Source organism: Tupaia chinensis, unplaced genomic scaffold (assembly GCF_000334495.1).
Source record: "Tupaia chinensis unplaced genomic scaffold, TupChi_1.0 Scaffold000355_1, whole genome shotgun sequence".
NCBI classification, from domain to species: Eukaryota; Metazoa; Chordata; class Mammalia; order Scandentia; family Tupaiidae; genus Tupaia; species Tupaia belangeri.
Window position 1 is genome coordinate 3,103,165 of NW_006159850.1, and position 13,990 is coordinate 3,117,154.

Consider the following 13,990-nt stretch of genomic DNA (forward strand, 5'->3'; position numbering starts at 1 on the left):
AAAAAAAAAAAGACAAGGAACAAGAGAAGCCAACCAAGTGATTCGAGTCCTGGGCCCACAGGCTTAAAAATGCGCCCTGGTATGTGTGGGCCTCCAATCCCAGCGGGATGTAAGTGATTCGAGTCCTGGGCCACAGGCTTACAAATGCGCCCAGGTATGTGTGGGCCTCCAATCCCAGCGGGATGAAGGACTGGAGTAGGGGTGGCATTGTGGCCATGGCCCATGGAGGTGCTTTCGCCCTCTCCCTGTCTTTTCCTTGGCAAGTGCATTCGCCCTCTGGTGGGAAGAGAGCCAGGGCGTCTGAGCTGGCCTCGGCGACGGACTCCCCTAGCTGAGGAGTGCCTGGCACAGACGCCGGCCTCCTGGCAGGGCGTCCGACTTGGGCCCGTCCATTCTCCTGGGGCTGATTTTCTCAGCACGGTCCTATGCAGCAGCCCGCCGTGGGACAGTCCACTTGGGCAGAACCCACTTGACGTGGACTGCTGTTCGACGTCCTGGGCACCAGGCTGACCCCGCTGCGGATCCCTAACCTCTCAAAATCGAGAACGTGGATCTCCCACGTCTAGGTAGCTCGGGTATTTTGCTGAGTCCATGCAGCATGGTTTAGAAGCCACTTCTGCCCAGTGTCGCTTTAGCTTACCTGGTGTCCCCTTGCCTCGAGTGCTGCAGACAACATCCCAAAAGCAGATGCGATCCGGACCCTGATCAAGGACATGTGGGACACACGGCTCGCCAAGCTCCGGGTGTCTGCCGACAGCTTCGTGAGACAGCAGGAGGCCCACGCCAAGGTAGGGGCACGGCTCACGCTTGCCTGGGTGCCAGGGTTCCGCCTGAGGGCTTCGGTGACACAGGAAGTCCCACCTGGCACCCTGCTTGCTTCGCCTGCTTCAAGCAGGGGTTACTCGCTGTGCTTTGTTTTCTCATTCATTGTCCCCTCATCGGCCACCTCGCTCTCTGTCCTAGCTGGATAACCTGACCCTGATGGAGATCAACGCTGGCGGGGCCTTCCTCACACGAGCGCTCAGTCACATGTACAAGCTCCGCACCAGCCCCCAAGCTCCTGACGGTGCCCACTCCCAGGACTTCTGAGACCTGGCCAGGCTGGGCGCCTGGAGGCCTGCCAGGCGCGTGCAGGTGCTTGGACACGAAGTTCCTAGAGACGGTCGTAGACGCCGGGAAACGCGTTGTGGGAGGAATGGGATCGAAACATCGTCGCAGAAGCCAGTCCGATGAGTTCTCAAAGCTCGGCTCTCTGGAACATTCGATCCCACATCCACTTCTGGGAGCTAGCGTTTCTCTTATGGAGGAAAGGAAAAAAAGCTTTGAGTTACTCTCCCTAGTAGGGCCTTAGGGCTACTGTAGGAAATCCTCACCACGGATGGGAGCGTGTTCAGTGGCCGTTAAGTTAGAGACTGGTGTGGCACCGTGGCTGAGGCACCGTGGCTGAGGGCTTCTTTCCCCTTCTTGATGCGGATTCGGGCTAAATTTACTCTTCCAGAGGCTGCTCACTCAGCAAAGGGTGACTGCCCGAGGTTTCTCCTCTAAGGCTGATCCACAATAAACAGAGTCAACCCAGACCCGACTCTCGGTTTCTGCCCGGCAGGACTAAGGGGTGTGGCGTGCTGAGATGGTCGGTGAGCCGCAGGCCAGAACTCGCGCCCCATTCTCTTCCCCATTCTCTCGGCTGCTTTAGCCAGGGTTTGACAGGTTGCTTAGGAAGGGGAAGGTCAGAGAAAGTCACCCAGAGTCTCGAGCTTAAGACGCAGCGCTGGGAGGAAAGCCGGGCCTGTCCCACTGCTCTGGGCGGCTTTAGGGCAGGGCTCCTGGTGTAGGTGGCGGTGGCTCGGGAAAATCATTTTTCTTCTGAGGAAATGCCTTCCATTACTCCACTGTAGCGTTCTGGAATTGGTAGGTCTTCGAGGTCCCTTACAGAGATCACAGACCTCGAGCAGGGAAGCCCGTGTCCAGGATCAGTGAGCGGCTTAGGCCTCCGCTTGCCTTTGCCGGGAGCCTGGCGAGCCCAGGGAAGTGGCGTGCCTTCCCGGGAGTCACGTGTGCGCGCATGCCGCCACTGAGCCCCCAGGGCTTCGGGCACCTGCCTTCGCGCATTTGAATGCTGCTGCTGTGGTCCCAACTGCTGCCCAGATGTCTCCAGCCAGCAGGTGTCGGTGACCACTTGGTCACCGAGGGCCAGTGCTGGGCGTTAGGACGGACAGGGCCTCCACAACTTACGGTTCCGGGTGCTGGGTTTAGGGGCAGGGTATGCCTCTGACCTCGCCCTTTTTTGGAATCCTTCCGCCTTCACCTGGTTCTCCTAGACCGAAACCACTGGCTACCGCAGAGTGCTCGGAGTCCCTCTCGTCTCAGGCCTCGTCCCTAGCACCTTACTCGTAAAACGTGAGCTGGGTGGGCCACGTCTGACTGCGTCTGTCGTCTCACTGCGACGCTGTACCGTGGGGCTTTTGGAGGGGAGGCGGTGCCTTATTTTATAACATAAACGATGTTCCTCTTAACATGATTTAGGAAGATTTTATTTTTTTGGATGTTGTCAGAAATTACAGCAATATATTCATAAATACCTAATGACTACATTCAACAAATAATGTTACAATACAGTTAATTCAAACAAGTACACTTAGAACAGGTTTAATTTCACAGCGTCTAAACTGCCCCCAAGTGACCGAGGCACCTCGTTCCTTCCTCCCACCCACGCGCGGGCTTCGGGCTTCCGTTCTAGCAGTTAAGCACAGGGTACATACAGAGTAACACAACCAGTTAGCTGGGTCTACCTCAGCTCAAGGCAGAGTGGAGGGGCTTAAGCACTGGATGAAGTTGGGGACAGGCTGCTGTGAGTAGTGGAGTCTACAGCCTGGTTACCGGACGGGGCATGGAGCGCTGCTAAATGGCTAAGACTCCAGAGCGCAACGAACGGTCTCTGCCAACCCCCTCCGTCTTGTGGGTCTTTGCTATTGTCACCATAACTAAATACTCGGCTCAGAGGGAAAGGGCTCATCTGACCTGAAATTCAGCTCCAGCTTCGAGACGAGGCAGTGTCGTACTGTGAGCTACTGGAAGGAACATCCCGTGCTCTAACTGCTGCCAGGGGTGGGCTCTTTCTAACGCTCTGAAGTGAAGGGTTTCCACTCATTACAGTGTCAACGCCAAACGGGCTTCATTCCTTCAGGATTAGAAAGTTTGCGAATTCTGTCTTGATCACGTATCTGAGGTAAGGGATTAGGAGCATGACCGTTTATCACGTCCGGCTGGCTTGTTCTGCGGGCCAGCAGGTGGAGTGGTGGTAAGGCGCTGGACTTCCACATGGCTGACTGTGGTTCGAGTCTTGGACCTGGGGGCTTGAAGATCACGCTGGGCACATGTGCATGCATGTCCCTACCTGGGGGGAGGGCGATTTCTTACTTTCCCTGTCTCTCCAGCACGCGCACCTACCCCATGGCAGGAACCTGAAGGACAAAAAAACTTGTTTTGGAAAGCAGATAGACATGGGATGCGTGGTGTGGCACGGGACGGCGCCTCACAGCTTCTGGCAGCCCCAGGTGGCAGGTGACAGGAAGACTCAGCCCGACTGAGGTCTCCTTGTAAGCGCTGCCACAGGTCGGGTCAGTTCTCCAGTTTAGGTCCTTTTCAACTGGTGACCTCAAGGGAAAGGCTGAACAGAGCTTCAGGGATTACGTTTGTCGGCTGTTAGACAACTGAGGGTGGACTTCGATGCTGTTTTATTCCCCCCAGAATCAATTGAAAATAAGCATCTTCAAATTATGACAGTGTTTACACCACTGCTGGGCGCCGTGTCACGGTGTGAGACCCTGCACCTTCCGTTCACACGGGCTGCCTGACTGGTGTGCGCACCTGTTCTCGTATTGTCGTATGACTCCTTGAGTACGAGACTCAGAGATCTCACAGGTGAAGAGGGGGAGAACGGTGAGGCGGAGTGATGGAACCCAGGAGCAGGGCATGAAGGTGGCCTTTCTGGTAGGGAGAGCAGGCACGGCTAGCCCAGTGACACGGCTCCCCGGGGCAGGCCTTTCTGCGATGTCTACTTGTTCCAATGTGGTGTGGACTCTTGGGACAGAAAGGTCCAACCAGGGAGGGCCCTCTGGCTAGATGGGCCCCCTGTTATTACAGCTTCGTTAGCCTTTGGCCTTACCAGGGCCAAGGAGCAAAAGCAGAGACATCTGTGATGTCGGAGCGGCCCGGGAGCAAAGCCTTAAACCCGTGACCCCGAGGCCTTCGGCCGGGAAGCAGCAAGCAGTTTGAAGCAGAGGAATTCAGCGATGCTCTGGCCTGACTGCTGGCAGTGCAGCCCGGCCAAACGCCGTGGGACAGAGTGCTGTCAGCGTCCGTGGGGGAGGCCTGTGCAGACTTTAGTCCTCCTCTAGCTGCTTCTGTGGAGAGGAGGCGCTTGGGGACTGCTGCTAATACCGGCGGCACTTTTTGCCCGAGTTTGCTAATAACTGGAAGATTCTTGGCAGACATACAAAGCAAACTGTGTGGGGGCAGCTAAAGCGACACAGTGCCAGCTGCCAGCAAGCTGTTCCACACAGGGCAGTCTGGGGCTGAGGGCTCGGCCGCCGACTGGCATGGGGTAGCCGGTACAGGCAGGTGCTCTGCCCCAGGCGCGGAGCACACGCCGCCTCCTCCTCCCATCCCCGTCAGGCAAGATGCCTTCATAATGTGGGTTAGACGCTGAATAGTCACTGGGGCAAGGAGGAACGTGTCCCCTTTCCATGGTGTGGTTAGTCCAGCTCCCGGCCATTCCTGTGCTTGCAAAAGGAGGGGTTCAGCTCGGACATGGTCTCTACTTGGGGCCTGTACCAAGCTTTGCGTCTAAATCACGCCTCTAAGGTTCCTGCTCTGCACCTTAGAATTCTATCCCAGAAACCGTCTGCTTCCTGAAAGGTCCTTTTAGAAGCCCCGCCTTGTGCGCGCAGGGGTGTCTCACCTGGGACCTATCCTGTCCTCAGCAGGCCGCCCCTTCTCAACAGCGACTGGACAGGCTGTGTAGGGAGGGACGAGGGACGCGGGACGCATGGCTTTCTACAAGTTTCTGGGGCAACTCAAAAATGAAGCGATCGCGGAGGCGCCAGTGGTAAGCTCTTTTACTTTTCTTCTTCTTTAATTTTTAAAAACACTTCAATATTTTAATGTCCTGACCAGCAGCAGTACAAACACTAAAAGCAAGGTTGGTTTTTTTTTTTTTTTTTTTTTAACATAAACAAAAAAAACCAAAACCCCAAACAGGAAAAACAAACAAACGAAAATCCCCCAAACCACATATTAAAAATGGCAGGCTTTTTATAACAATAATTAAAGTAATAAAAACATACAAAACTTTGTCTTTAATATATACACAGTACAAGGCTGAAGCACCTTTGACTCCCCTCTGTATGAACCCCCACTGCAGGAGCCGCGTGGGCGTGGGTGTACGCACACGCGGAGCTCTGGGCGTCTCCCCACGGAGTGACAGCCAGTACCTTCAGTCTGCGGTTGATCTTCGGTAAGATCCTTTCTAGGGAAAAGCCTTCAGGTTGCTTTGTGTGCTCCTAGGACTTGTTGCTTTAAAGAAAATTCTGCAAAAACGTAACTGAAACAAACGAGCCCTTTTCTTCCGGCGTGCCCAGCCCTCTCTTTAGCCCAAGTCGGCCTCGTTCCTGGGAGGGAGCAAGACCCACCCGCCACCGCAGCAAGAGCAAACATCGTTCTAGAGGCACAAGTGACGTGGCCACGCAAAAGACACGGGCCGGGCCCACATGCGGGCTGCGAGCGGCAAGGTGTTAGTGTTGGTAATGGAGCCTTCATTTTTTGATTAAAAATGATGTGGGGAAGAAGAAATAAAGCTGCCTTTAACAAGGACAATGACTGGCGTCCTGCGGTGGCTGCTCGCTGTGTGACAAAGGCGGTTCCCTGCACTGAAGTCCAGGTGAGTGCGTGGGTTTGGGTTTTTCTGGAGCCTGGAATCCTCTGCTTCATGCATGGCACATTCTCATTTTCTTAAGCTTCAAACCTCCCAGTGAAAAATATTAAATATTCAAGGTAATAAAATAGATAATATTTCTATGCTATGGGTTCGGCCTAGTGCAAGGGAAGGCGTCACCTAGGGTAGCCCTGGAAGTAGCCCCTGGGCCAATGCATCGCGGGCAGGGCAAGGCACTTCCGTAAGTGGTCCAGTTCCGCCTGGAGCCGTTCCCTTTCGGACACAATCTTCTGCTTCTGGCTTCTCAGCTCCTGGGGAAGAGAGAGACCCGTACTCACTTCCCTGTGCGGACACGGGCACCGCATTTGCTGGTGCTGCTCAGAGGCCAGGCTGCCCTTTGCAAAGGTCCCCCTCCTGGCGCGGTGTTCGACAGTGGCCTCTGGGCCCTGGAGTCCTACGACATGCAGTCTCGAAGATGGACGGCCGCTGCCCTCCGACGCAGACCAGGCTCCTGGAGCCGCAGGTTTAAAGCAGGAGCGCTCCGGGACCAGCTGTTAGCGTAATGGCTGTGTCGCTGGACTCCATGCAGTCGGCCCAGTTCAAGTCCCAGACCCAGTGGCTTAAACTCACGCCAGGGGGACCAGCAGTTAGCGTAATGGCTATGTCGCTGGACTCCCGCATAGTCTACCACGGTTTGCGTCCCGAACCTGGTAGCTTAAACTCACGCCGGGCGCGTGTGCGTGCATGCCCAAGATCCCGAGAGGAGAATGGAGGAGAAGGGATTGCGGCGTGGCCATCCCCCCTGGGGGATGATTTCTCGCTTTCTGTCTCTCTGTCTGGTGAGCGCACATGCCCTATAGCAAAAACCTCTCCAAAAGAGTGCTCCGAGACCCGAACCTGATGGACCAGGCCAGGAGAGCGGGATGACTGGCTGGTCTGGGGTGTGGGAGAGTTCTTCCTCCACCCTCCTTAGCAAATCAAAGTAGGGGAGGCTGATACAGCAATGAGTAATTCCCCGAACGGGTGTGTACCTAGCACCCTGATCCTTCCCGGATCGGTATTGTACAAGTTAAAGGCCCTTTCCTCTTTGGCCAAAATTCAGATAAGCTCAATTGATGTCAGAATTTTCCCTCTAAGACTATCAGTTTTTTTTTTTTTGAGAAGTTTTTGCTATAGGGTGCGTGGGCTTGTCAGAAAGACAGAGACAGAGAGACAGAAAGCGAGAAAGCATCCCTCAGGAGGGATGGACCTGGCACCATTCTCCTCTCGGGATCTTGGGCATGCACGCATGCACACGCGCCCGGCGTGAGTTTAAAGCCATCGGGTCCAGGACGCGAACCGCAGTCGACTACATGGGAGTCTGGCGACATAGCCATTACGCTAACTGCTGGTCCCTAAAACTACAAGTTTTGATCTCTGAAGAGATTTCTTCTCTCTAAAACTTGTGTAAGATCTTTGCTATGGTGGGAGCACTCGCCAGAGAGACAGGGTGAGACACAGACAAGACAGTGAGACATCACCCCCGGGGACGGGACGGCACGCCACAATCCCTTCTCCATTCTCAGGGTTTTTGAGGGACACGAACACACATCTGGCATGAGTTTGTTTTTAAAGAATTATTTTATGGGTCAGCAGGTGGCTTGGTGGTTAATGCGATGGACTCCCACATGCCCAACCACGGTTCGAGTCTTGGACCTGGCAGCTTGCTTTCTCTCACTCTCTCTCCTCCTCTCTCTCATCAAACAACAAATAAAATTGAACAATTTTTTAAAAGTTATATTCATTTATTATAATCATTATTTGATTAGAGCAAGAGACAGAGGGAAAGGGAAATTAGGAAAGCAAGCCTCCAGGTCAGGACTTGAACTGTGGTCAGCCACGTGGAAGTCCAGCACCTTAACCACCAAGTCACCTGTTGGCCCTACCTGGCATGCTTTAAAAAAAGAATTACTTAGCTTTGTTTTAATTTGACCAGAGAGAGACAGTGAGAGAGAGAGAAAGTGAGAAAGCAAGCCATCGGGTCCGGGATTCAAACCTTGGTCGGCCATGTGGGAGTCCGGCACCCTTAACCACCATGCCATCAACTGGCCCTTTGCCTGGCATGAGTTTTAAGCCACCAGATGTGGGACTTGAACCGTGGTTGACGACATGGGAGTCCAGAGACGTAACCGTTACACCATCTGCTGGTACCTGTTTTTGTCAGCGGGCGCATGGCCTTGCCAGAGAGAGACAGGGTGAAGGGGGTGAGAAATCCCAGCCCCTTCTCTACTCTCTCCTAGGGTTTTGTCCATACATGCACAGCATGATTTTGAGGCCACCAAGCCCAGGACCTGGACCAGTCAGCCTTGTGGGAGTCCAGCATCTTCACAACCACGCCGCCGCTGGCTGCAACTCAAGACTTCTTATAAAAGGGAAAGCATGTCGATTCGCCACTCCGCCCGCAACCGTGCGCCGCGCCACGCCCCCACTCACCGCCACGCTGTGGGAGAGCTGCTCGGCCGTCAGGCTGAGGCTGTAGCGCTCTGCCTCCAGCCGCCCGCACTGGGTCTGCAGCACCTGCCTGCCGCTCCAGGTTTTGCTCTGAAAGACGGATGGGAACGCATGTTCTGTGTGCCGGGCTCCGAGCCGGGCAGGTGCTCCCTCCTCCAGTCTTCTGGCCCAGAGAGCCGCCCTCTGAGTTACAGGCCATCTGAGTTAAGGTCATTATGACACTTGTTTCTCTGTATTCCTATGCAAACCAAGTTAAATTTAACTCTGGAGTAAAGCCAAAGAGTGGAGAGTTGAAGGGCAGTTTAAGATGTACAAATTAGAAAGTAGGAGTAAATCCATGCCCTTAAAATGTACCTTACAGAAAGGAAGATAAAGCTGGGGGCAGTGGTCTGTGCCTGTAATCCCAGCTACTTGGGAAGTTGAGAGAGGATTGCGAGTTCGAGGCTAGCCTGGGCAACCAAGCAAGATTCTGTCTCTCTAAAAGATTTTAATTAAATTTAAGCTGCTGGGAAAGGTCCAGAATAACCTTTAATAGTAAAAATCTCAGCCTTGCCGAGTCTGAAGATAGTGACTTCAGACCTTCAAGGATAGATACGTATTATGCACTGTTTCAGAGACCCTAACAGTGCTAGGACGGTAACATTAGTCTACTACTTCACAAGCACCTCAAAACTAATCAGGCCCAACAAAGACGAAACACCAGGGAAGGTGAAAAACGACACATTGAGGGAACCAGCAGTTAGCATAATGGCTGGCGCTGGACTCCCACGTAGTCGACCGTGGTTCGCATCCCGGACCCGGTGGCTTAAGATTCACGCCGGGCGCGTGTGCGTGCGTGCCCAAGATCCCGAGAGGAGAATGGAGGAGAAGGGATTGTGGCGTGGCCACCCCCCCTGGGGGGTGATTTCTCGCTTTCTGTCTCTATGTCTCTCTGTCTGTCTGGTGAGCGCACGCGCCCTAGAGCGAAAAACCTCTCAAAAAAACACCAAAACAAACAAACAAAACGACACACTGACTTCAAACAGTTACACAGTGAACTTGGCCGATGGGCGCTTTCATTTAATGGAATGTTCCTAAGGTTTCACAAACAAGACGAACCCACACCCATGCCTCTATTTTAAAAGTCCTTGGAAACGCAGCGTAAGCAAAACAGGAGCTGTGGGACGCATCAGTTGGGATTCTCACCCAAGGGATGAACAATCGTTCGCAGTCACTAATGGACCCGAAACCCTGAGAAGGAAACGTAAGTGGCACCGATGTACCCCCAAGTTAGCGTATTCGGGGCAACTGGAAATCCTGAGGTTTTTGGGGTGGAATGTAACCAAGTGACCCTAAATTCGTGGGGGGAACCCAAGGCCAAGAGCCAGTTGGGCAGCAGCTTAAGAGTCCAGCGAGCCGGTCCCAGGTCACCCTCTGGATGGGGAGGGGCCCCGCGACAGGCCGGAGGCGGGGTGGTGCTCACGGCCGGGCACATGGCACTGAGGAGCCGGCTCCGGGTGGGGGAGGGCACACTCGGGGACTCCAGAGCAGTCGATTCTGGAGAGGGAGAGACGCAGCGAGACTAGCTCTGCCTCACTGCACGGGGTGAGACACGATACCCTTGCACCCTCGGGCAGGGAGGAAAGCTCAGGCGGTCGCGTTCAGAAGCCCGACACACCCCACCCGTCAAACCAAGGCCGTGTCACCCACACTACGCTCAAGGAAGGCTTCCACCTGGGGGAGGGGATCGAGATCCCGCCTGTGGCTGCCCGAGGCTCACTTCTAAGTATTTAGAAGAACCTTTGTAGTCACATCTTTTGAGGTGCGTGTACGTGCCAGACAGAAAGAGAAAGCACCCCCAGGAGAGATGGCCACGCCACCCTCCCTTCTCCACTTCTCAGGATTTGGGGCACACACATACGCACACGGCCATGTGAGCACCAGCGCCTTTGCCACCAGGGGGCCCTGTCTCTGTATTCTACCATACATTCAGTTAGGAGGGGTCTTCAACCATTCACAGAAAAGAACATGGAAGGTCTGCATGGACTTCAAAAATGTGTGCACCAAAATAAACCTGCACCTCAATTCCACTTCTGTGAGCTTTCTGGAGCCCCCTTGTACCTGACAGAGATGGAAACTCCTAGAACGAACTGCAGAGGTGGCGGTATCGGCCTGGGAGCTCTTGGCCACCCGGGGCATAGCTCAGTGAGGACGGAAATGCAGAGGGACAGCTGGGGACACAGGTGCACAGGCAGGAGGGGTGGCACGAGACGGGTGCCCAGCCTTGTGCCCTGCTGTCTCATGGGAGATGCATCCCGAGGTACTGGTGGTGGCTTCCCCTGGAGGGAGAGCCGGAACGTGTCACCCGTCAAGAACAAGATGTTCTGGGCTCTGCCAGGCAAGGCAAGCCCTTGGTTACCGAGCCAATGCCAAGGGCTACCTCTGGCCAAATGCTCACCAAACTGCAGCGTGAAGCAGGCCGAGGACGTGACAGGCACACTGGACAGAGCAGTCCCCACAGTGGGGCCTGTCACCAGCCACCGGGTGTGAGGCAGAGCCAGGTGCCACCAGGCCGGACATGGGCTAGGTGTTGGCTAGTCAGCACACGGGCTCACTTTCTAGCATGCTCTTTGGGAGCCGGGCAAGATCAGGCCAGCAGGGTCTCAGATGTGGCCCAGGAAGCAGGGCCTCATCTGGGAGCCAGGCCGACAGCAACAGGTGTGCACAGTCACAGCACCCAACCTCCCCAGTGAACACGGCTGCAGGTCTGAACCAGAGGAGTCACCACGAGAAGCCTGGGCCCTGCAGAAGCCAGAGGACACACGCATTCTAGTCTCCCTACCTGGTTGTGCCCCAGGAAACCCAGGTCGGGGTCATGGCTCAGGAAGTCCCCAAGGGTAGCACAAGTCCTGCTCAAACTGCTGTCCGGGCCTCTGCAAACCCACCACCCAGCCCCCAGTGCTGGACACCTCTCCCTCCACGCTGGGTACCTTCTATGTGTTCCTGGTAAGCTTCAAAGACTGCTTCAATCCCTTGCCACTTGTGCCTGGGGGCTTCGTCGTCCTCCTCCTCGTCGTCCTCATAGTCCTCTCCCGAGTCCCGGTCCGTCTCCTGCGTGGGCGGGCCCTTCCTCAAGGCCGGAGGCTCCTGCTGCCCGTTGTGCGGGGGCAGAGGGACCCGGCTGGAGGCCTGCAGCTCAGGGATGTTGTAGTGGACGGCTGTGTCGACCTTGTGGTTCTGCTCCGCAGACAGCACGGCCACGCTCCCTGGGGGACGACAGGCTCATGTCAGTGTGGGGGACAGGCCCGGGCGCTGCCTCAGGAGGGCTCTGGGGCTAGCAGATCGAGGAGGAGGGGTGTACCCCAAGCCCTCTGGGTCACAGATGCCCCCCGAGTTCCTGTCACTCATGTACACACAGTTCACCTCTGTGCTGGGATGTCTGTGGATCACACTGGGTCTACACAGCGAAAGCCCCCTGCTGGCGAAACACAGACAGCACAGCTCCCTGGCACAGCTGGGGTCTGCTCTCCACCAGGGGCAGCTGGCCGTGACCTGGGTGACCTGAGAGCTGGGCACGGGGCAGCCCCTGAGCGCATCCCAGTCTGCCACGCTGCTGCCAGGCACCCCGCGGAGGGGAGGGCTGGCGCCCTGCACATCTGCTCAGAACGTGTCCACATGAGGAGGGTTCACACAAAGCTGTGACGAAAAGCCAATGAGGCACTCCTACCAACTCGGGGAGTGCCCTCCTCAACCACTGCCAACGCCAGCGCCCACCCGTTTCCTCTCCGTCGCAGACGCTGCGCAGTGGCAGGGCTGGGCGTCAGCGAGTGCGGGTTCCCACTCGGCGTTTACCGCGCGAGCAGCAAACACACAGCCTGGCCGGGTAACGAGATGCTCTCTCCAGGCTGTCCGAGCTTACAGGAACTCACTTCACACTCAACGGCCACTTCATTGTTCAAGATTCGTGACCAGCTCCAACTTTTGGCACATCAGGAATAAAACAGTGGCTCCCAGCAAAAGGTAGACAGGGGAACCTGGAAACTCAGGTGCAGGCCCGAGGGCCCAGGGCAATGGACATCACCCACGGGTCAGGGAGACGCCAGGTGAGTCCCAGAGGAAGCTCAGAAAGCACTCTAGCTTGCAGGGGTCCTGTAGCCTGCCAGCGGTACCGGCTTGGCCTCACTGACCTCAGACAGCACCTTTGCTAAACGTCCTGGAGGGAGGGCCACAGACGTGCCAGGTTCCCTCACCAGGAGCCTGAGGGAACTGGAGGTCCTTGGGACCTGCCCTGACGCCCTGGCCCTGCTGGGCAGTGATGCCGGAGGGGGCGGTCGTGGCACCCGTGGCTGAGTGACTGAGCCCGAGGCCACACGTGGCACCTGCTAGCGCGCAGGGATGGTGGGAGCTGCCGTGGCAGCACGGGGAGAGCACGGGACATGGGGACCGTTACCTTTGTGCTTCTGCAGAGCCTGCTGCGTGGACTGCAGCACGGATTCGTGGAACTGATGTGCAAACTCCTCCGCCATGAAGGGCTCCCATGGCTTGTTCTTCCCGTTGATGCTGTGGGACAGCGGCACGGGAACGTCCTTGGGCGCTGCTCCCCGGATATGATGGAGCATGCTCAGACTCTTCTTGCCCCCGGGGGCCTCGCTCAGCCTGACCCTCTCACCGCTGGTAGGAGCTGCTTCTGGGGCTCGCAGTAGCTCCTGGGGCCGGGGCTGGCTCCCAGCCTCCCCGGCCTTTGGGACTTCGGACAAAGCAGCAGCAATAGTGACAGGCCCATCTGCGTCCACAGAGGCTTGCTGTGTCGCTGGCTCTTTGGGAGACAGAAAGCGAGGGTAAACGTTAAGAGCTGCAAACGAACGGGCTGAGTGTCCAGCACAACCCTGGTCTCTAGAGCTTGAATCACAAAGACGTAACGCAAAGAACCAACGCTTGGGGGCGGCTGCTTGCCCACCGTGCTCCAGTCTGTGGATGGCACTGCGTTTGGCAGCGAGTCCACCCTTGAAAGGAGCCCGAGGCGACATCCAAGGAGAAGCAGATCAGGAGGAAGCAGCGGCCGGTCGCTTCAGGTCTCGCAGAGGGAGGGAGTTATTAGCCCAGCTAAACCAGAAAGCGCACGAGGTGCTGCACCGACTCCTCCCTTCACTTGACGGAAAGGATCAATCAGACAGGTACAGAGGACACGCAAAGCCAGGAGCTGGCGAGGCCTGGGAGGCAGACGAGAAGGCAAAGACGCAGAAGAGGAGCGCCAGGACAGGAGGCCGGCAGTGGGGACAGGCCGTGGGACAAAGGCCTGAAGAACGTGCTTCCTGGGCCAGCGCTTCAGTGGCTCAGCCACCACTGGCCTAGCGTCCTCAGGAGGCTCGGCCATGGCTGAGGGAGGGTGACCCCGGACAGAGCCCGCGGGAGCCGGGACCCTCCCTGCAACTCCGAGCCTGCCTCTAACTACGCTGCAGTCAAGGGTACTCGTAGGCCGCTGTGTGACCGGAGCGCGTGCACGAGGGACAGGGAGCGGCACGTCTCCGGGAGGCCGGTCACGACGAAGACCTTGAGTGGCTGGCTCTGCCGCCACGCCGGGGGGCAGTC

General features: G+C 56.4%; 2 protein-coding genes across 2 annotated transcripts in view; one reads left to right on the top strand and one right to left on the bottom strand.

Annotated features, from left to right (window-relative positions):
• GINS2 (GINS complex subunit 2) overlaps positions 1-5,826 on the top strand; it is a gene marked incomplete at its 5' end in the record, with an annotated part of 16,155 nt that extends 10,329 nt beyond the window's left edge. Inside the window, 4 exon segments of the mRNA XM_006152558.3 lie at positions 662-788; positions 4,983-5,107; positions 5,423-5,515; positions 5,640-5,826. Of these exon segments, the coding sequence (XP_006152620.1) occupies positions 662-788; positions 4,983-5,107; positions 5,423-5,515; positions 5,640-5,796 (502 nt within the window). The 3' untranslated portion in view covers positions 5,797-5,826.
• A 263-nt stretch (positions 5,827-6,089) lies between these two features.
• The window catches only part of GSE1 (Gse1 coiled-coil protein), a 117,146-nt gene continuing 109,245 nt past the window's right edge, over positions 6,090-13,990 (bottom strand). Inside the window, 5 exon segments of the mRNA XM_027773481.1 lie at positions 6,090-6,243; positions 8,405-8,494; positions 8,496-8,512; positions 11,392-11,667; positions 12,852-13,217. Of these exon segments, the coding sequence (XP_027629282.1) occupies positions 6,109-6,243; positions 8,405-8,494; positions 8,496-8,512; positions 11,392-11,667; positions 12,852-13,217 (884 nt within the window). The 3' untranslated portion in view covers positions 6,090-6,108.